At 44.5% G+C, this 22288-nt stretch overlaps 1 protein-coding gene across 1 annotated transcript in view; it reads left to right on the plus strand.

Moving 5' to 3' along the window:
- Positions 1-1469: 1469 nt before the first annotated feature.
- Positions 1470-22288, plus strand: part of ESR1 (estrogen receptor 1) — a 210954-nt gene continuing 190135 nt past the window's right edge. Inside the window, exon 1 of the mRNA XM_081093679.1 lies at positions 1470-1939. Within this exon, the coding sequence (XP_080949805.1) occupies positions 1485-1939 (455 nt within the window). The 5' untranslated portion in view covers positions 1470-1484. The remainder of the gene's footprint in view (positions 1940-22288) is intronic.

Consider the following 22288-nt stretch of genomic DNA (forward strand, 5'->3'; position numbering starts at 1 on the left):
GTTGAGTGTTTGGGATGGCAATTAAAGCAAAGTATTAATAGTTGTATCAGTCTATTAGGCTAGGGCAAAAGTATAAACTATCCAAGTGTATAAAAGTATAAACTATCCAAGATTATGGGTGCACAATATCATATATATATATATGGTGTGCTTAGCTTTTAATTCAGTTCAAAACTTTTCACTACTTTTTTTTTTTCCTTCTGGGTATTTGATTCTGCATGTCCTAGCCCATGTGAGCTGAGAAGGTCCAATTGTAGGATTAAAGAACAGAAATGTATCCTTGCATTTTAAAATTTGTCAGTTAGACCAACAGTGTGACAAAATTGCCAAAGGTGCAGTGAATGACCTGAGGTTACCTTTCGTACAAAAAGGTCACATTTTACCTTCAGTTTTCTGAAGTTTTACTTGCATAACCCGTGGAAGGCACCAACACTCAAGTGGGCCTATCTTGAGTTTTTGTACATCTTCCTACACATGAGAATTCCTAATGGGAGCAAATACAAGACTGTGGCCCAACCCAAACTTACAAATCCGGCTGGGAGAATCACAGGAAGTTGTGGCTGGAAGGGGCCACTTGGGGAGAATTTTTCATGAGGACACTGAGGTTCCTCAGCATTCTCCTGAGGGAAAGATACAGCGCTCTCCATATGAACACCTTGAATCTCCATCCCACCCCCAACCCCCCACCCCCTTGCCCCAGATGCTGCCTATCAGTCCCTGCAGCTGCTGCTAAATATAGATGTCTGTGGCTGGCTGCACACGCAGCCGCACACCCCATCCCATCTCCCTATCTCGGTTACAGAGTGGTCCTCCCCAGGGTCATTCTATGTACACACTCCATATTTCCAGCCAACGAGGAGCGCGAATCAAACAGTAAGAGAGACAAACAGAGATAGATTGGAGTCTGGCACCGGGCGCATAAGGCAGCGCATGAGAGAAAGCCTGTCCCTGGCTTAGCCTTCCCAGCTCATTTGAAACACCGTCTGCCCTGGGCCACCTTTAGGCGATCCCTCTGCGCTCCCGCCCCCCCGCCCCCGCCCCCCCCCCCTCCCCGCAGTACAATCCAGCCCCCATCCAGCAGCAACAAGTCAAGTTCAGGGAAGCTGCTCCTTGGGGTCGCTCCAAAACCAGTTGCGCCTGGAGTGATGTTTCAGCCAATGTCAGGGCAAGGTAACAGTCCTTGGCCGGCGTCCAGCCCCTTTGTAATGCATATGAGCCCGGGATTCCCGTCCTTAAAAGTTGAAGACGGGGAGCCAGGAAGTTGGCTGCGCGCTCGCTCGCGGCTCTCCGGTGTCTGGCCTGGGGGGATCGGGAGACCCAGGGCTCCGGGCAGCGCCGGGCTGCGCTCTCCTCCCGGCGGCGGGACATGCGCTGCGCCGCCCCCGCCTCTAACCCGAGGGCTGTGCTCTTCTTCCAGGTGGCCCGCCGGCTGCTGAGCCCTCTGCGCGCGGAGCCGGTCTGCACCTTGCCCGCGGCCGCTGACCATGACCATGACCCTCCACACCAAAGCGTCCGGAATGGCCCTGCTGCACCAGATCCAAGGGAACGAACTGGAGCCCCTGAACCGCCCGCAGCTCAAGATCCCCCTGGAGCGACCGCTGGGCGAGGTGTACGTGGACGGGGGCAAGCCCGCCGTCTACAGCTACCCGGAGGGCGCCGCCTACGACTTCAACGCCGCGGCCGCCGCCTCCGCGCCCATCTACGGCCAGTCGGGTCTCGCCTACGGCCCCGGGTCCGAGGCGGCGGCGGCGTTTGGTGCCAACGGCCTGGGGGGCTACCCGCCACTCAACAGCGTGTCGCCGAGCCCGCTGGTGCTGCTGCACCCGCCGCCGCAGCTCTCGCCCTTCCTGCACCCGCACGGCCAGCAGGTGCCCTACTACCTGGAGAATGAGCCGAGCGGCTACGCGGTGCGCGAGGCCGGCGCTCCCGCCTTCTACAGGTACCCGCGCCCCCCGCGCCGCACCGAGCCCAGCCGCGTGGGGTGGCCGCCGCGCCGGGGCGGAGGGAGCGAGGGAGCCGGAGGGAGCGAGGGAGCCGGAGGGAGCGAGGGAGCCGGCGGGGCGGGGGGAGCCGCGGGCCGGGCAGGCACCGCGCAACCTGCCGCGCGCGTGGAGCCCAGGACCCACCCGAGGGCTAGCGCCAGCCCCGCCTGGGCGTCCTTGGGGATCTGGCTTTGCAGAGTCAAGTTCTCTAGCTTGGCTGCTTAAAAAAATAGTTATTTTTTCCCCCTTCTCCACCCCACTACGGTCTGCCCGAGAGTCAGATCCGAAACCCCGTGTGCTTCCTAACCAAACAAATAGTGGAAACCTCACAAAGCCGCAGTCGTCTGTGGGGGGGGGGGGGAGCACCCCAAAGCAAAGGAGCACACGGCGCTTTGAGTCCCTCCTCAATGTCCCGCTGTGGTATTTCAGGCTGGAGGCGGCGGGGGCTAGGGGAGCTCCGTTTTTATTTGTTTATGATGATTTTAACATTTTAATGTGCTCGGAAAAGTTTCTTTCATCTAGAATTTCGGGTCGGAAAGATGATGATGATGATGATGATGATGATGATAGTGGTTTTGGGGGCAGCGATTCCTAGCAGCGTCTGTCTGTCTGTCCTCCCCCGGGCCCTGGGTTCAGGGCTTGAATGAACTGAACCCTCAGAGAGCAGTGCAGGAGTGGAATGGGTCTTACGTTTCTGGGTTCTGCGTTCTCTAGCTGGGTCCTGTTGGAGCAGGTTGCTGGACTATGACTCAGGGCAGCCGGGACTAAGGCAGCCCGTCAGTCTGAAACATGCCATTTGGAAGCAGGCGTGTTTTTGAAACACCCCTCTGCCAGCGAAAGCGTATTTCAGGCCCACCGGGCAAAGAAGGCCCCAGAAGCCCAGTGCGGGCCCCTGCTGCCCCTTTCCGTCCCTGTGGCAGAAGCCTAGGCGCTCAGGGCACACAGGCGCGCCTGTGACTCAAGTAGCAAATGCTTTGTGTCCTTACGTTTTCCTCTAGTAGAGAATATACATTCCTCCTCCCCCCTCCCTCCCATTTTCGCTTTGATAGTTTCTCCCTTCTCTTCCTGATGGACCAGGGAGGGACTGGGTGGGTGTTGCTGGCGAATGGCTGTGCCTAGGGCCCCACAGGACAGGGATGCCCTGGAATGGAGCTGGGAAGCCTCAGGGCCCACGTGGTGGCTGGTGCTGAGCTAGGCAGTGCCTGACTGTCCCTGGCTGTCAGGTGCGCCTCCTCCCTCACCCAGAGCCTTCTGCATGCAAGCTGTGGACTTTCCATTCAGTGCTCTGTCTCCAGAGAAATCGATAGCGGAAGAACCAGAGGAGGGTGCAGATTGGTCCCAGAAGATCCCGTGGGCAGGTTTTTGGGGTGTCTGAACTTACCCCCTATCCTGCAGGCCTGCCCACCCCACCCCCCAAGGATGTTCTAGCACCTCACAGCCAGACAAGACCAGCCTGAGTTACTACTTCAGACACAAGCAGGCAACACTTTCAAAACTTAAAAAAGAACCAGACTTTAACAAAGCCGATTGCAGACTCCTTTCCCTTGTTTTATTTCAGGGTTAAAATGAAAAGGGAAAAAGAAGTTATTCTGCCCACTTTATTAAAAAAAAAGTGTTAGAACAAAATACAACGATTACATCTAATTCACACACATTTTAAAACCCCTTGATGCGAAGGAAGGCTCTGCTCAGGGTGTGAATTCCATAACCTCAGGATGGACTCCAGAAACTATTTCCTTTTCCATTAATTTTCAGTTCTTTTATTGCAAATTAATGCCGCCGCATTTCAATGGGCACTAATGAGGCTGCTCCTCCTTGGACTATTTACTGCCTTGCTAATAATTACAAAGTGAGCTTGGTCAAATAAAAGGGGATCACATTTTATTCAAAATCGTTCATCATCCCAGAGGCAAATAATATCCCTAAATGTGCCCCATCTTAAACTTTTCACAACAGATGATATTCAAATACTTTTAGAGTATTATAAAAAAAATGACAAGGAACTTTTTTAAAAAGTAAAAATTTCACACAAGTAGGATTCTTTGTGGAAATTCAGTTTTAGAGTGATTTTTCCTTTGTAGTGTCCTTCCCATAACATCCTTCCGCTTTTGTTTGAATGCTACCTCTTATGACCCAGGGAGGAAGAGAGAGCTCTATGCAAGTGTTTATTTAATATTATTGAAAATATTAGTTAATATTTTTCCCTTTGAATAACACAGGGTACAATAAAAGAATTGAAGAAATCCTTTTAGGGACCTTTAACTTTCTTCAGTAGTTATCAAAAGTTTCGGGGCCCAAAGGCAGTGTTTTCAAAGTACTTGTTATGTATGACCCACAGAATCATGACATCAGTTTAGTGAGTCTAGAACATTTTTTTTTAGGGGAATGAAATGGAAAAGAATATAATAGAAAATATCAGAGTGCATAATATTTGGTAGGGTGGGTTTTGTTTCCTGAAAATTGTTTTAATTATACCTGCTGTGTGTGCCGACTGCGATGTAAAATGTATTTCTTACTGTGGGTTGAGGCCAAAGAAATTTGAAAGCTATTGGCCTAAAATGTTATGTTTAGTAGAAAACAAAAAATTTAGGTAAGTGCCTGGTGGTTTTATCTGCATAAACCAAAAAGCTATTTTGATTCTCTTTATTTTATCTCTGGCCTCCCCCGCCCTCCTCCCCCCCCCACCGACCCCATTAATTAGTTGGTGACTTTAGATCAGTTAGATTAAGCTTTACTATTTTTGAGAATTTATATGAAGTTCACATTACTTAGCATAAGGATGCTATGGTTACTTTCTTCTATTGGCCACAATATGCAGCCATATCTATGTATGAAGCAATGTGACAGCTAGAACTGCCCTGGGCATATAATAATGTGAGAAACATTGTCACATATCCCAGCCAATTGTTATTAAGAGGAATACATTTATAAATAGGCAAGCTGTGACTTCCTTTGCAAGATGTGCCTGACCTACAATTTCATGATGAAGGCAACTGGGACACATCTTATCCTGGGTTTCTTTTCAGAGTTCAAACAACTTAGGAAAGTTGGACCAAACTAAAGATGAAACTTAATCATATCCACTATGGGATTGTTAAAATTCTAACGAGGCATTTAATGTTCCATGTTTATTTCAGTTGTATTACTCAATATTCTTAAAGGCTAAATAATGCCCACTGCTCCAAATTACTTGACAATTACACAAACCCTTTGCATCAAAGTCAGTGCCTTGGTAATTTGTATACTATTACACTGGCTGCATGCTTTGAATGACTCGTCTGTCCACTCGTGATCACTTAAAACTATTTCTTAACTTTGAACAAGGCTCATCTCCAAGAAGAGATTTTAATGGCTAATTTTCAAGTTTCCAATAATTCTATCCTTCTAGTTCGGTGATATTTTAGCACCCTTTCTTTTCTTACTTCTTTTCATTTACTTAAATTGTTACTGTTCACCCGATATGTTGTGTTGGTCTAAGAATAGTTCAAGGAGCCTCATTTTGTCTCGAGAATGAGTGTATTTTCGGTTGAGAACAGAATCATGTCTTCAATCCCCATTTCATTTTCACCTACTCCATGTGGCTTGTACCTGTTCGGTAGAAAGCTCCTGAAAGATAATTGGCACTTATTCTAATTTTTTTCCTCACAGTCAGCTAATTTGGGTTCTTAGGTTATTTTTGTGAATATATTTAGGATATGACGTTCATATCCAGGGAATATTCAGGTTTGGCATTTTGGTTTCTAATTGTTTTAAGGGTATAAAAGACAGGGGCAAGAAATGGCAGGAATAATAGATCAGGAAAAACTATAAAGATGTCAAACTTTCTGTTAATGATAAGACATTGGTAATTTTGTCAAGTGAGATAGTATGTGTGAAAGTGGTACATAAGCTGCCTATGCATTCAATATTTTATTATTTTGTTCACACATTAATAATTGTTCTTGTACTTTTGTAAGCTAGAAGATAGTAGGGAAGATTAGACTGAAAGTGGGCAGGAGCTTTACTACAAATAGAGATTGATGATAATATGAAATCATTTTCTTTGGCAGCCAAATTTAAGTAAAATCTTCATCACCATCTGCAACCTTTGCTTGCAGCAAGGGCTATCATAAAGAATATTTATCTTGCCCTGGCTGGGTAGCTCAGTTGGTTGGAGTGTTGTCACATACACCAAAAAGGTTGTAGGTTCGATTCCCAGTCAGGACACATACCTAGGTTGGGATTCGATCCCTAGACAGGAGACAACCGATAGATGTTTCTCTTTCACATCGATATTTATCTCTCTCTTTCCCTTCCTCTCTCTCTTAAAAAAATCAATAAACATATCCTCAAGTGAGGATTAAAAATAAGTAAATAAAGGTAGTGCACCTTTAAAAAAAAAAAAAAGCATCATCCGAGTCACCAAGGTTGCTTGCGGGCTTGATCCCCTGTCAGGGCACACACAAGAATCAACCGATGGATGCATAGATAAGTGGAACAACAAATCCATGCTTCTCTCTCCCTCTCCTTTCCTTTCTCTCTAAAATCAATAAATAAAAAAATTAAAAAGAACAGTTTTCTTATAGATACATTTTTTAAACGACGAGACCCTGATTATGTGAAAAGAGTTGTGCACAAGGAAATGTAAGAGCTTTAATTGTATTTTTTCTAAAATGCATACTCAGTACAAAAACAATGCATCGAATGCCTGCCTGTGACTGCAGTATTATTTTTAACGTAACTTTAGGAACACAGTCGAGAGCGCAACGTGCTGCGTTCCCTTCTTTCTCATGACACATTGGGTGGACAGAGGCAAGTAAGCCATCGAGTTTAATTCCAAGCCCCCGTTTGCTTACCGGAGAACGGAAAACACAGTGGCCACAACTGTTTAGAACCAAAATGCATGGGCCAGAAAAAGAGGCTATCTAATCCCCCAAGCACAGCCACTTGAAACCAGCCACTCAAAGTGAAAGTGTGAGAGATTTCAGAGAGAAGAGGCATTCCACCAAAGTCATCGAGGAGTTTTATTTTATATTTTGAACTCTGCCAGTGAATTGCCGAAGAATATCATTTTAAAAACAGTGTGCCTGAGCTGTCCCCTACTTCATCCCTGAAACATACCCCGTCCTCTGAAAGCTGAGGACTTAGGTGGGCGAAGGGTGAAGGGAAGCGCCTTTAGGAGATTCTCGATTTCAGAAGGGAGAAACCATAATCCCCAAATTCTGTACCGTAGAGAATAGTAGTAAGAATTATGGGGGAAATTTTGCCTTAATCCACAATGCTTTTAATTATGTGATTCTGCCTAGACCCTATTGAAGATATGAAGATTAGAAAGGAAACTATTTTGGTCCCAAACAACATTATTTTATGTAGTTTAATAAAGTAATACTTTCAAGAAGCTAGGTCAAATAAGGAAGGGTATGCCTGAGACTTATAAATGACATGAAGGTGTGACAGTAGAATCGATGGTGATGGTGGTGAGGATGATGGTGATGATGGGGTGATGATGATGATGGTGGTAGAGGTAGTGGTGGTAGTGGGATGATGATGATGGGATGATGATGATGGCAGCAATGAAGTGCTGGTGGGTGGGATTTCTGGATGCCTATTATATAGCCAGAGAAGTTTATCCTGTACAGAAATAGAATCTTTTAGTGTACTTCACATTTTTGTGAAGTTATAATTTAAGTAAATTGTCAAAAGTTTCAATAATGATATTATCAATAATTTTATACCATAAATTGAATAAGTAATTCTAATTGCTATACAGAAAATTAAAAAAGAAAAACCCAAACAAGCCTGGGTTCTTTTCATTTTTCCTCTGAACTGTTTAGAGGGATAAATTGTATCCTCAGTTTGCTTCCATAACATCCTCTACTTTCATCAAAAGTGTTGTCTTTAATGAGATAGTAGGCTACTGGTCTACTATCTGGAGCTCCTATGAATTACACTTGGGAAAATTATAGTCCACTTTAAGTTAATAAAGTTAATTAAGACACGTTGAGGGCTGGTCATTTATCAATGAGCCCTCAATACACTCATATGTGGTTATTTTTTTTGAGAGATCTCCAAATGTTGTCAGCTACAAGAAGAATGAAGGCCTCTGCCATTTAGTCTCAGATTCTCACCGCTGACTCTGAAGCTGCAGGGTTGTCTGGTTCAAAGGTCCTCCTCCCCTCGCCCCCATTCCCTGGTTGCAACCCAGCCTGCATTGCCTGGCTGGCCAGGCTCATTCGCCTCAGCCCAAGCAGCGGTGTGCAGCGTGCGCAGGGCCCTGCGGCCATGTGTGTGCGCGCCAGGCACTGCCTTCTGAGCAGCTTTCTAGGCAGCTGGACTCACTTTCTGACATAAAGGTTCTGGATTTTTTCTAAGACCCTTTACACTCTGTTAGGCCTCGTTTTCTGTATCAAGCTTTCTTTCTTCCTTCCTTCCTTCCTTCCTTCCTTCCTTCCTTCCTTCCTTCCTTCCTTTCTTTCTTTCTTTCTTTCTTTCTTTCTTTCTTTCTTTCTTTCTTTCTACACTCCATCTGTATATTCCTAGTTTTTTCCTTCCATCTTTTCTGGTTTATTTTTTTATTTTATTTTAATGAAATTTGAAATAGGACTCAATAGATTGCCTAACCAGCACTGGTAAGCCAGTGGTGTAAGAATATGCCTTAACATTCTAGAGTGGCATTAACTACATGGAAAGTTTTAGAAAATGAGGTCCCCCCCCCCCCCCCATCCATAAGCATAGAAGCATAAAACAAACAAAATCAGAGCCTGGCCAGCGTGGCTCACTGGTTGAGCATTGACCTATGAGCCAGGAGGTCACGGTTTGATTCCTGGTCAGGGCATCTACCAGGTGCGGGCTCAGTCCCCAGTGTGGGGTGTGCAGGAGGCAGCCCATCAATGATTCTCTCTCATCATTGATGTTTCTAACTCTCTCTCCCACTCCGTCCTTTCTGAAATCAATAAAAATATTAAATACACACACACATATACACACACAAAATCAGAAAGAAATCTTCACTTAGTGACATCTCATTCATTCATTCATTTGGTTACCTTGTTCCAAATTGTGTAGTTCACCCATGGCATAGATGACATAAAGTGCATTTTTATATGCCAAGCAGTTCCTGTATCAGTGTTAGCATTTAGCAGCCAGGAAAGGCTACGCATGAATGGGGAGGTAGGGCCTCATCCTTCTGCGTGTGGATTTGGTGTGGAGATCAAGTACTTTCTTGGCTGCTGTCTCCTGGGTTTCAGGTCCATGAGGACTTGCCCACGGCACGTAAAGCCGACGATAATTCCCCGCTCTGCTAACAAAACCACTCATTTTTGAAATGTTGTAGGTGTGCCCGTGATCTGTTTAACTTATTTCATGAAGGTATGTGAAGTGGTGTTATTCCTTTTGTAAAGCTTTTGTAAAGCAGCACTGTTATCAGCGTAACTGATTTCGAGAGTCCTTAAGGGTCCCATATGCTAACTTTGACTTCTGCTTTTGTTGTTTGAAGACCTTACAAATGCTTGGGTTTATTTCTGTTGGGATATTTCAAGCAATTCAGCGAGAAAGGATCTACATTCCAATTTGAGTACAAGAGGCAATTTAGTTGCATTGAGAAGTGATTTCCTTCAGTTGTCTGAAGAGAAGGTGTGGGGCTGTGGGAGGCCTCTTTGGTTTCTGAGAGGGGGGCCCTGAGCAGTGGTCCAGAGACCATCACTCTCTCCGCCCTCAGCAAAGTGCATGGCACGTGCACGTCCGGAGGGGCTGGGAGTTGGGTGACTGGCTGCTGAGGCGGGCAGGGAGCACAGTTACAGTGATCCGCTCTGGTCTCCTGGCTGGGAGAGAGGCCATTCAGGAGGGATCGTCAGCTGTGATTGTAAGAATGTGGGGACTCTGTGAATCCCCCCTTCCTTCCTAAAATGAGAAAGGATTCCCCAGGACATTCCAAGTCCAGCTCACCCCCATTATTTCCGGATTCTGTACTTAACAAATTTGCCTACTGTCTAAAATGTATTTGCAACCCCCAAATCAATATTCATGACACTTTCTGGGTCATTCGCTGACATGCACAGAGTGGTGAAAAATCTGAGTCATCGGCCGGCATGCCGGTCCCCAGCTGAGGTCAAACGAGGCGACGCTCTGCCTTCTGGTTTCAGCTCCTACTGTAAACAAGTGTCCGGTTCGAGGTCTATTTAGTGCCACTTACAAAAAAAAATTATCTTGTGCTTTTTGTTGGTGATTTTGCTGTTCAAAAATGACCCCCGAGTATAGCCCTGAAGTGCTGTCCAGTATTTCTAAGCACAGGAAGGCTGTGATGTGTCTTATTGAGAAAACACAAGTGTTAGGTCAGCTTCATTCACACAGGAGTGCTGTTGGCCATGAGTTCAATGCTCATGAATCAACAATGTATGTTAAGTAAGGTGTCTTTAAACAGAATCACACACAGCAAGGCCATGCATTGATTGGTGATGAAAATGTTATGACCGGAGCCTTTGAACACTGTATTTCTCCTAGGGGCAACGGTCCTGCATTCACTAATTCAGTATTTGTGACCACTTTATAGAACATAACTACCGCCAACCTTGAGAACTGATGTTTATGACAGGTGATTAAAGCACGGGGCGGGAAGCCAGGCAGCTTCGGTTTCTGGGTGACTCCTGACTACTTGTGATCTCTGGCTCAGTGTGCCTCAGTTTACTCATCTGTAAAATGTCAATCCAAATAGGGCCCGCATCTTTTGGTTGTTGTGAGGATTAAAGAAGTTTATAGTTGTCAAGAGCTGAAAGCATGCCCAGGGCATAGCAGGCATCATTTTGTCATTACTTCTTCAGACAGGAATTGGCAACCACACATCGAAGAAGGTGAATATGAATCTGGAACATTTGGAATTTCCCTATGTTTGCTTAGTTTGCCTTCAAGAGACAAACCCTAATATCCTATTGTGATTAGAAGTTAGGCTTTTCCTAAAGAAAGCAGGGAGCTACTATTTCTTGAAATGCTTAATATATGCGAGGTATTATGCTAGAAAACCAAAAACAAAGCAAGTGTCATAAACTCCAAATAAGGAAAAAAAATCAATCAGTACGAGGAGGAAGGGGCATTAAGGACTGTGGCCTGAAGTGACCCCAGAGAGGGAAGTTGTTGAAACCGACGTAGCAGTTTATAAAGCCGGTAGGATGTGCGGAGGGCAAAGAGGGAACTTCTGTGTACTTTGAGGAAAAGGAACTGGGGAAGGATGAGGGACGAAAGCCAGCAATCATAGCGCTTCTACAACGATGAATTTTCAACGTTGGCTGCACAGTAAAATCAAGGATGATTTCAGAATCATCCAGATGATTAAAAAACTGCTGGGATCTGGGCCACATCTGAGTGGTTCTGATAATTGCTCTGGGGTTGCAGTGGGAATAAGCAATTTAGAAAAACAAAACAAAGCAAAAAACTCCTTGGGCTTTTTCTCCCGTGTAGTCCCCTGATTTGCAGCCTGACAGCATTTCTCTGAGTGGGGTCATAATTAATCTCCCTCCAACCATGTATCTCATTTTTAAAGATGAGGTTGTGCCGTTTGGAGAGGTCTGAGAGGGTGCTCAGGGTTTGGCTGTGCGTTTACCCTGAATAGGAGTGTTCAAGCCTAGATCTGCCTGACTGCAAGTCTTCATTTTATTGAGCCACTTGGGGGTCAGAATCAGAGGGTAAAAGGCGTGCTGAGGGGGAGAGATGACAGTACCATTGCTTTCTGCTCATCTTTCCCATATAAGATTTGGAGGAGGGAGTTACAGTGGATACTGACTAGATACAAAGCAGACACATTGAGGAAGAATATGAGACCGCAGACTTTGCCATAGACTATGAAGATGAAATTAGGAGACAACCTGAAACACGCTGCCAATAGACACCACACGGCCAATCAGCTTGCATGGTTTTGGTTTTCGTTATGTGTTTAGATAATTGCTGGTAATGGAAGCTCTCGAACTCGTCTCCAACAGGCTTCTCTTTCCTTTAGTTTTTCAGAGCTTGGCCATGTGCCAGACTCTATTATTGTGTATGAAACTTTAAAATCTTAAATATCAGTACACTTGATTGGTTGCACAGAATTTCCAGTTGTGTGCTTGGGAAGTTCCTTGAGGTCTTCTATATGGAGGACTGACTTACTTAAAGCTCTCCTTGTGTGCTTCATTCCATCCTGAAGTATTTGCACAATTCTGTCCGCCAATAGAACGTGTTCTGTTTTTATTTATCCTGCCCCATTTTGCATTTTAGAAGACTCACTTATTGATAAGGGAAGCAGGCATGCAGGCACCCCGCCTTGGCCCCCGAGCCCAGGGCAGGGTTTGGTGAGGCTTTCCCACATTGCTCAGTTCTCACGGCTGCTCTTTTCCTCATGTGACTCTGCCCAGAATCAGCAGCTAAAAGCAAGTCTTTGAAGTTTTAGAAACGTATAAAAGCAACTTCTCGAGGAAGACGTGAACATGGGTCTCCTCCAATGCTCGCAGCACTTCACATCCAGGTTCCAGGCCCCACATAATGGGGGCTATCCACTCACAGGCCCAGGGCTCTTTGGTTCTTTGTTCTTTGTTTCTGATGCTCAGCAATTGTGATTGATGAAACCAAAGTTGCTTTTCTAGGCAGAATCCAAGCGTCTTCTCAGAAGTCTGTGTTTGACACGAGGGAATAGCCAGCAGAGTCATCAGGGAATGTGTAGAAGCAGTCACAGGTTCTAGACTTTTCATGTTGAACACTGTCGTTCGCAGAGATGCAATACTAGTCATTTTCTAGCACGTCTTAACACAGACAAGAACTTTCTTCTCAGCTATCTCTCCTGCTATTCTCTCCTTTCTCTACACATGGCCAACTCCCTATTATTGCTGCAATCGGTTCCTTACTGGGTTTTCGGTTTGTGAGCTTTCAGACTTGAATTTTTCGGTTTCCTCCCAGAGCATAGTTGACATACCAGAGTGTATGTCTGAGCTGGTCCTTTCCTCTGCTTTTTAAAGAAGCCTGCAGTGGCTTCTCACTAGTCATAGGTCAAATGCACATTCCATAGTGTGGCATTTAATTCCAGCTGAACTCCTCCCGTCACTCCATGAAGCTTTTGTTCAAACCATACTTAAATGGCACTTTCCCACTTCTGCTATTCATAGTTACTTTCATCCCTAACAGGTACCATGTATTCCCATCTCTGTTAGGCTGATTCTACCCAGAAGTCAAGGCTCAACTCAAATGCCACCTCTACCACGGAAATCACCACAGAAAGCCTTTCATTATGGTTGTAGGTAGATTTGTCTCCCTCATCTGTTTAATAGATTTTATTAATTGTATATATTAATTTAATAGATTTTTATTAATTAATATATCTATTCACTCACTCAGTACACTTTATTGAATCATGTACTGACTTGTAATGTATATACAGAGATGAGACACTTCATCTATCATGAAGTCACTCATAGTCTAATGAGGGAGATGTCAAGTGCATAGACTTGTCATACACTTGTCATAAGAATTGTGATAAAGGCGGGACCACTCGGGACACAGAGGAAGAGCAGGCCCCCATCTACGGATGCCGAGGGCCAAAATGGTTTTATGGAAGGAGTTGGCCAGGCAAGGCAGGGCAAGGCAGGGGTGTGAAGACAGGGTGAGTTTCAGTCCCTGGTACTCTCTTCAGTTCCAGTCCAGTTCTTTGATCAGAATAAATGTTTAGTAATTTATACAGCTACATTGTTGAATTAACAAAATAAGGGCAAATGGCTAAGAATCAGAGAAATAACTTGATAATAGCAATTGTTAGTATTTTTTTTGACTATAGTGCACAAGGCACTGTGCTGAAAGCCTTAAATGATCGTCTTGCTGAATCCTGACACCAACCATAAGAGGCTGGCACTGTTATTGTTCTCGTTTTATTGGAGAAGAAACCAAAACTGAGAGAGGGGAAGTGACTTGTCCAAGGTCACACAGCTAATAATGGAGGACTGGGGATTCTAAATCTAGAAGTTGACTCTGGAGCTCAAGTTCTAACCCACTAATTATGCAAGAAAACTGGTGGGATGTCTTATGTCACTGATAGGCTTACTCAGCAGTTGGTGTGTTAATTCCTTGTGATATCTTTATATTCCGTTGTGACAATGATTTATTACTTTTTTAATTAAAAATTTTAAAATTACAATTTACATTCAATATTATTTTGTATTTGTTTCAGGTGTACAGCATAGTGGTTAGACAATCATATACCTTACAAAGTGTTTCCCCCCCAATATTTTCACTACCCACCATACATAGTTATTGCAATATTATTGACTATACTAGAGGCCTGGTGTGCTAAATTCGTGCGTGGTCAGGGTCCCTAGGCCTGGTTGATGATCAGGGTCGATCAGGGCCTTTTGGCTGCCAGCCTGGGCCTTCCTTCCTTCCACGCCGCCCCCTGGTGGTCAGCGTACATCCTAGCGAGCGATCAAACTCCCAAGGGGACACTTTGCATATTAGCCTTTTATATATATACTAGGGGTCCGGTGCACGAAATTCGTGCACTGGGTGTGTGTGTGTGTGTGGGGGGGGAGTGTCCCTCAGCCCAGCCTGCCCCCTCTCACATACTGGGAGCCCTCAGGCGTTGACCCCCATCACCCTCCGATTGCCTGATCGGCCCCTTGCCCAGGCCTGACGCCTCCGCCAGAGGTGTCAGGCTTGGACAGGGGACCCCCATCTCCCCCTGATCACTGGCTCTGGCCTCCGCCCAGGCCTGAGTCCTCTGGCCCAGGAATCATGCCTGGGCAGGGGACCCCCATCTCCCTCTGATCGCTTGCTCCACCCCCCGCCCAAGCCTGATGCCTCTGACCCAGGCTTCAGGCCTGGGCAAGGGGACCATCATATCCCCCCAATCCCCGGCTCCGCCCCCCACCCAGGCCTGATGCCTCAGCCAGAGGAGTTGACCCTCATCACCCTCCGATCACCAATCACCGGATCGGCCCCTTGACCAGGCCTGAGGCCTCCGACAGTGGTGTCAGGCCTGGGCAGGGGACCCCCAGCTCCCCGTGGTTGCAGGCTCCGCCCCTGCCCAGGCCTAACGCCTCTGGCCTAGGCGTCTGGCCCGGGCAGCGGGGACCTGCAGTGGCAGCGGGGGGCGCCGCGATCGTGGGCTTCGCTTTAGGCCCAGGCAAGGGACCCCTAGCTCCTGGGACTGCCAGCTTCGACCGTGCCCAGCTCCCATCGCTGGCTCCACCCCTACTTTCTGCTATCACTGGCCAGGGCGGCAAAGGCGCCTGATTCTCCGATCATGGCTGGGGGGAGCTCTTAGCTCCTGCCCCCCAGCTCTTAGCTCCCCCCTGGGTTTCAGATCACTGTCAGTGACAGGGGGCTTCTTCCTGCTTTCCCTTTTGCCTCCCTGCATTGTGCCTACATATGCAAATTAGCCGCCATCTTGTTGGCAGTTAACTGCCAATCTTAGTTGGCAGTTAATTTGCATATAGCCCTGATTAGCCAATGAAAACGGTATCGCCGTACGCCAATTACCATTTTTCTCTTTTATTAGTGTAGATAGAGTTCCTGTGCTCTACTTTATAGCCCCATGATGACTTTGTAACTATCAGTCTGTACTTTCCAATTCCTTTATCTTTTTCACCCAGTCCCCCAAGCCTCCTCCCCTCTAGCAATCATCAGTCTGTTTTCTGTATCGATGAGTCTGCTTCTGTTTGCTTTGTTTATATTATTCTTTAGATTTCACATATACATGAAATCGTATGGTACCTGTCTTTCTCTCACTGACTAATTTCACTTAGTATAATGCCCTCTAGGTCCGTCAATGTTGTCGCAGACGGTAAGATTTCATTTTTTTTTTTTATGGCCAAGTAATCTTCCATTGTATATATGTACCACAGCATTTTACCCACTTGTCTATTGATGGGCACTTGGGTTGCTTTCATATCTTAGCCATTGTAAATAATGCTGCAATGAACATAGGGTGCACACATTCTTTCGAACTAGTATTTTGGGTTCCTTAAGATATATTCCCAGAAGTGGAATCACTGGGTCATAGGAAGTTCCATTTTTTATTTTTGAGGAATCTTCATACTGTTTTCCATTCTGCATTCCCACCAACAGTACCATAGGGTTTCCTTTTCTCTGCATCCACGACCACAATTGTTGTTGATTTATTATTGATGAGAGTCAGTTGTGACAATGATTTAATCTTAGGCTATGTCCCGAGGCTACTTCTTTTAGTTTTATGGAAAATGGCTATTTTTAAGATGCTTGCTAAAAGCATGTTTAAACAATTTTCCATTAAGTAGGGGGGATGTTTCCCCTTCTAATATCAGAATGAGCCATTAAATAAAATCCTACAAAGACTTCCTGATAGCATCCTTATGCATGTGAAACCCACCCAAGAATTTTAAATCTGGACAGAATTATAGTGTAATTTTGGTTCACCCCCTCCCCCTTTTTTTGCAGAAAAAAGTAATAAAATCACAGTATTTTAAATCTAGGAGAGACCTTAGGCATGGTGTGCTCCGGTCTCTGTATTTTCCAAATGAAGCAACACAAGTCTAGAGAGGTGAAGGGACTTGCTCATGGTTTCCCAGGAAGGGCAGGCAGAGGCAGGACTAGAACCTTGTCTGCCTCCAGCCCACTACTCCGCACTTAACAGATGGAGGCATGACCAGCCTCTGTTCTCTGAGGACATAGAGGCCATGCTGGACTCATTGCTGTAGTTCTGGTATGTGGACCTAAAGCTCAAGCAAAGTGGGATAAAGGGATGATGCTTGATGCTGATCACTATAAAATTACAGTGATGGCCAAAGTGAATGCACTGGCCATGCCTGTCTAGATAGGCCATCTGTTTAATTGGCATACGGTCCCTGTGAATTTTTTTTTTTACCTTGGTGTGCCACTTCAGTTTTAAGGATCTAGTGGAAACTTAATTCTTATACCACTTACATTGTTTTCTTTCAGTTCTAATAACTATATCTGGTTTCCTTTGTGATTAAAGATTTCCTTTCTTGTTTTTCTTATTTTCTGTTTCCAGGGCTTAAAGTTAGGAATTACTTTACCAGATTATTCTTGAGACTTATGAGGACTAATTTCAGATTTCTAAAGCAGTTAGGGGCTATTTTTATTCCACAATTTCCAATGTGAAAATGGAACTTGCATGATTTCATAATAGATATTTCACCTTAGTATTGGCAAAATTAAAAAAAATATAATTCAATCTGTGCTTGATCCAGCAGCCAGGTTACAATAGACACTTTTTTGTAACATGGCCTTAAGTTGAAAAACATGTGTCTTCGCTGAGGCTAATTATGTTGGTTATATACTGTTTACTATTAATTTTTTCCTCTTGTAGTTTAATATTGTTCCAGGAAATGAAATGTAAGTTTAATAAGAATGGCAATTAATGGAACCATATGTCATAAATATAATTAATGTTCCTGATAAATGTATTAAATCAGGACATGGCTGATGGGTAATAATTGTACTAAGCCAAGTTGATTTGACACCATTTCTTCTGTAGAAATTTATATTTTATCAGGATAAGATTTAAAATTAAAATTATAATATTTTTTTCACTTTCATTTTTACTAATGAGTTAAAGAACTGTTAGAATTGTCAAAATATTAAATTGACAATGAAAAGGAGGTAGTAATAGCTTTATAGTTTGCAACACAAGGAGAGCATGTAGGAATGTAACATGCTTTTGTTAGCATTCTATGACTTTTATATGTGTGAAAGAAAAACAGTTGAGGTGGTAGAACTTAGTATAGACTTCTTGAAGTGGCCTTCCCACTTATTTTCTCTCTTAGCAAAAATTGTAGCCCAAAATGTATTTCCTTCTGGTGGCAACAATGATATCAATATCCTCTCAGAAAAATGACTTCCACCAAGAAGGTGGAAACAACTACCATAATGATTTTTTCCCACTCTTGCCATTACTTTTATTTATTTACAGGGTGGGGCAAAGTAGGTTTATAGTTGTGAGTACCTGAAACAGTTTATTCTTTATTATTATTTATTAATTATTGTAGTATATTATTTATTAATTATTGTATCAAATTATTATTTTCCATATGAACAGGTGTAAACCTGCTTTTACCCCACCATGTATTTATTGTTATTTTTTTAATTTTTAAAAAATGATGGTTTACATTCAATATTATTTTGTATTAGTTCCAGGGGTATAGCATAGCGTTAGACAACCATATACTTTACAAAGTGTTCCGCCTGGTATTTCCAGTACCCACCTGGCACCATACACAGCTATAATAGTCGTGGGGATGTGAAGGACAGCAGAGGAAACATAGTCGATAACATTGTAATAACCACGGGATGTTGTAAGTAAGAGGCTTTAGCCCTACCTTCTGCATCCTGGTGGCACTTTGCAGGCACTTTGCAGGCAAGGCAGGTGGTGCAGAAACACAGACAGGACGATTAAGTCAGTGGCAGGTTTTTCTAAGTCAATATGTCTCCTTGGAAGATGATCATTTTAACCATCTCAGAGTTTAGGCTAAAACTTTCTAATCGGATCTACAGGAAGGAGAGCCACAGCAGGAAGACAGAAGGTGAAAATGACCAGTTAAAGCCACAGGCCTCCTGGCACTGTGCCAGCTAGTACTTACCCGGGACCTAAACGGTGTGAATCAGAAGGTGCGTTTGTCTTTAAACACCCAGGTAATTTCAGTAAATGGGTGTTTAATGTGATCTCGCTTGGCCCAAGAGTTCACGCACCTTCGAAATTGCCTACTTCTGTCCAATACAGACTTTTATCTCTTGATGAGAAAAACATGGTGAAGCTTGTAATCATTAACCTTCCCCACTGTCCTGAGCTCAACTCTGAGATCTCTGTTGGCCCGAGGTATCTCGGAGCCTTCTCTTAAAGGCACCATGTTTCAGATTGCCCAGTAAAATATAGGATGCCCAGGCAAATTTGAATTTCAGGTAAAAAGCAAAGCATTTTTTTTTATATCACATGTCCCATGTGATATAATACTAAAAAAAATTCTTTGTTGTTTATCTGAAGTTCAATTTAACTGGGTATCTGTATTTTTATTGGTTAAGTCTGGCAGCCCTAACTATGTTGCCTCACTGTTAACTGTTTCTCTTTTCTTTTTCAGGTGTTTTTTTTTTGTTTGTTTGTTTTTTACTGTGTTTTTATTTTGGGGGCCTGAAGGTTATCTTTTATGGCTTCCCCCTCCAGCTAGTATACAGATGCCCGCCTATCTTTTCCTACCAGGAAAGGGAACATGCCACTGTAGAATTTGCATGTTTATTTTTGCCATCATTATTGATTACAATTCAGGATTTAGCTTTAAAGTAAACACAGAAAGACCTAGCTGTTCATTCTATTATCTGAAAAGATAGGCAATTGGAGCACAAGGGGAAATATTACAACTGAATATTACAATATAACAATTCTGCATGAGGAGAAAATCCAGGAGTCAAATCTAGTCAAAGACCTGGGCCTCAGATTAGGTAGCTTTTCTATGTAATATAGTTAGTGCTACAGAAATAACACGTTTCTTGGTTGTTTTGGGGGAATTCTCTTAGTTTTGTGGCATTATTGGATTTCAGAAAATAGTTTCAAAAAAATGCTTCTCTGAAATGCTTCCCAAAGTGTAAATGACTTAGAAGAAAAGTACAACTCCTCCCTAGGTAAAACATTAAACCGATCTGCACTCCTCTTACCTCGCGTTTGCAGCACGTTGGCTTGGCTGAGCTGCGAGCAGGAGAACCTGAGCTTGGCCATGATGGCTTGGGAGACAGTGTCTTACATGAGGGGCCAGGATGCATGGCTACCTATGGGCTAGTAGGGAGGGGGTGTATCATGGGGGATCTCCACGGCATGGACACAGGGGGTTTGTAAAGAAATCAAGGTGTGAGCCCTAGCTGGTGTTGTCCAGTGGTTAGAGCATTGGCCTGTGGACCATAGGGTCCCAGGCTTGATTCCGGTCAAGGGCATGCACCTTGGTTGCAGGCTCCTCCCCGGCCCAGGCCCTGGTTGGGGTACTTACAGGAGGCAACCAATTGATGTGTTTCCCTCACATCGATATTTCTCTCTGTCTTTCCCTCTCTCTCTTCCACTCTCTCTAAAAATCAATGGAAAAATATCCTTCGATGAGGATTAGAAAACAAACAAACAAACAAGAAGAAATCAAGGTGTGTAAAAGGAGATGCCCAGCAGTCAGTGAGATAAGAAGATGCTCGAATCTTCTGAGCATGGGTGGGCCAGGTAGCTATACGTGTGTAAGAAATACTCTGAAGTCCTTTTGGTGAGGCCATGGCAAATGAAGTGTGAGCGAGAATTCCCAGGTCAGTGGAAATATCTCCTTTCACTCAGTTCTAACCCCAGGACAGTGAAGAATTCCGAGTTAAACTTCAAGGCACAGCGGGAGGGGAGAGTTGGAGCAAGGCTAGAGGTGTGTTCTCCAGGGTTCCCAGCCACTTAGGAAGCTTGTTGTTTCAGCGGGTGGCAGCCGAGGCCACTGGCTGACAGCTGAGTGATTTTGCCCCAATTGGATGTGAGCCAGGTGTGAGCAGAGCACGGGCGAAGGGAAGGTAGTGAATCGGAGGTCAGTTTGGTTGATTGTTTTTGGCTTCATACCATCCTTACACCCTGCAAAACTGCATCAGAAGAATCAGGAACAGCTAAATATAAAAAGTTATAAATACCAAGGCCAACTCTTACAGGAAGATAGAGTAAGTGGGATAGAGACTGGGAATCTGATCTCTATCCCCAGAGACTTCAGGGTGCCTCTGACTCCACTGTCTACACAACCATCGGAGGACGCTGTCCAGAAATGGGAGGAAGCTGTGGAGGCTGCTGCCCAGAAATGAGAAGAAGCCATGCAAATGCAGCGGCTGGAACTCGCCAGTCTGTGCTGGGAGGCCTGGGGCTCTGATGCGTCCAAAGATTAGCGAGGCACCTGTTTCTGTCTGTTTATTTTCATTTCACAGTTTTCATTAATTCCACTCTCAATATTAGCTAGTTTTAAAAATCATCTGAAAATGTCTCTCATAATATTCCTATAACTTACAACCTTTTTTTGACTGTGCTAATATACCAATCCTGGGAAGATTAAAAAAATTTTTTTTTGTTATTTTTAGAGAGAGAGAAAGGGAGAGGGAGAAACATTGATGGGAGAGCGAAACATTGACCACTTCCGACTCACCGCCTACAGGGGATCCAACCCCAATCCTGAGCAATGCCCTGACCAGGAATCAAACTGGCAACCTTTCAGTGCACGAGACGTGGCCCAACCAACTGAGCCACACTGTCCAGGGCCCAGGCAGATTTTAGGGCAAATTCATTCTGGAGAGTTGCAGTGACCCCTGGAACCCTAGCCCTGAAGTTCTTCTGGGGGGTTGGGGTACCAGTAGTTTGAACTCTGTATGGGGGCCACTGCAATAATGAGGTGATGGGCCAGGCCTTTATTGAGCTATTGTAACCCTTGGATTTGGTCTTCAAGAGTGTCACTATGTTAGAGGGTGAGGTTGGCTGCAGGCTAGGGCATTCATCACGCTGGCTGATGAGGTCCTTGATGCTGGTGGAGTATGGGGTCAGCTCAGGATCTGGTAGGTGAACTGGGTACTTGAGACTCAGTGGCTTTAGAAAACTGCTGACTTCCTGGTCACCACAGTGGACCATTGATCTAAGAAATAATTGAAATCACTGTTTGGCAATATGGTTTTGAGATCATTGCAGCCTATTGATGTGCTGTTACCTTATTCTATTGATGTTGTAAAGTGGCCACCTAAGTTCACTGGACGGCTGACCCTGTTCATTCATTCATTCATTCATTCATTCATTCAACAAATGTTTATTGGCCAGCTTCTCTATGTCAGGCACTGGGAATAGACCTGTGATCAAATCAGACAGATGGGTAAAGGTCTCATTGCTCAGGTGACCTTTCAGCAAAGATTTAAAACAGGGAAGGGTCCCATGAGAATATGCCAGTGAAAAGCATTTCAGGATGGGCTCACAGCAGTGAAAAGGCCCCGAGGCAGGGACATGCCTGGAGTGTGTGTACGACAGTGAGGCCAGACTGACTGGAGTGAAGTAAGAAGGTGGAGGTGAGTATGGAGAGGAGTGTGGGGTCAGAGTGAGTGGGGACCTTGAAGGCCATGATCAGGATGATGGCTTTTACGCCAATGGAGTTGGGGACCCAGTAGAGGATTTTGAAGAGAGAAACGACCTAATCCGACTTTTTATTGTGAAAGTTTTTAAATCTTAACAGAAATGAGGTGATATAATGACCCTTCATGTACTTATCACCCAGTTTTGATGATGATTATTTTTATTTGTAGATATTTCCATGTTCAATTCTAAAGGATGAAGACTTTTTAAAACACAACCACATTATCAC

The sequence above is a fragment of the Myotis nattereri genome (assembly GCF_964212035.1).
Source record: "Myotis nattereri genome assembly, chromosome: 6".
NCBI classification, from domain to species: Eukaryota; Metazoa; Chordata; class Mammalia; order Chiroptera; family Vespertilionidae; genus Myotis; species Myotis nattereri.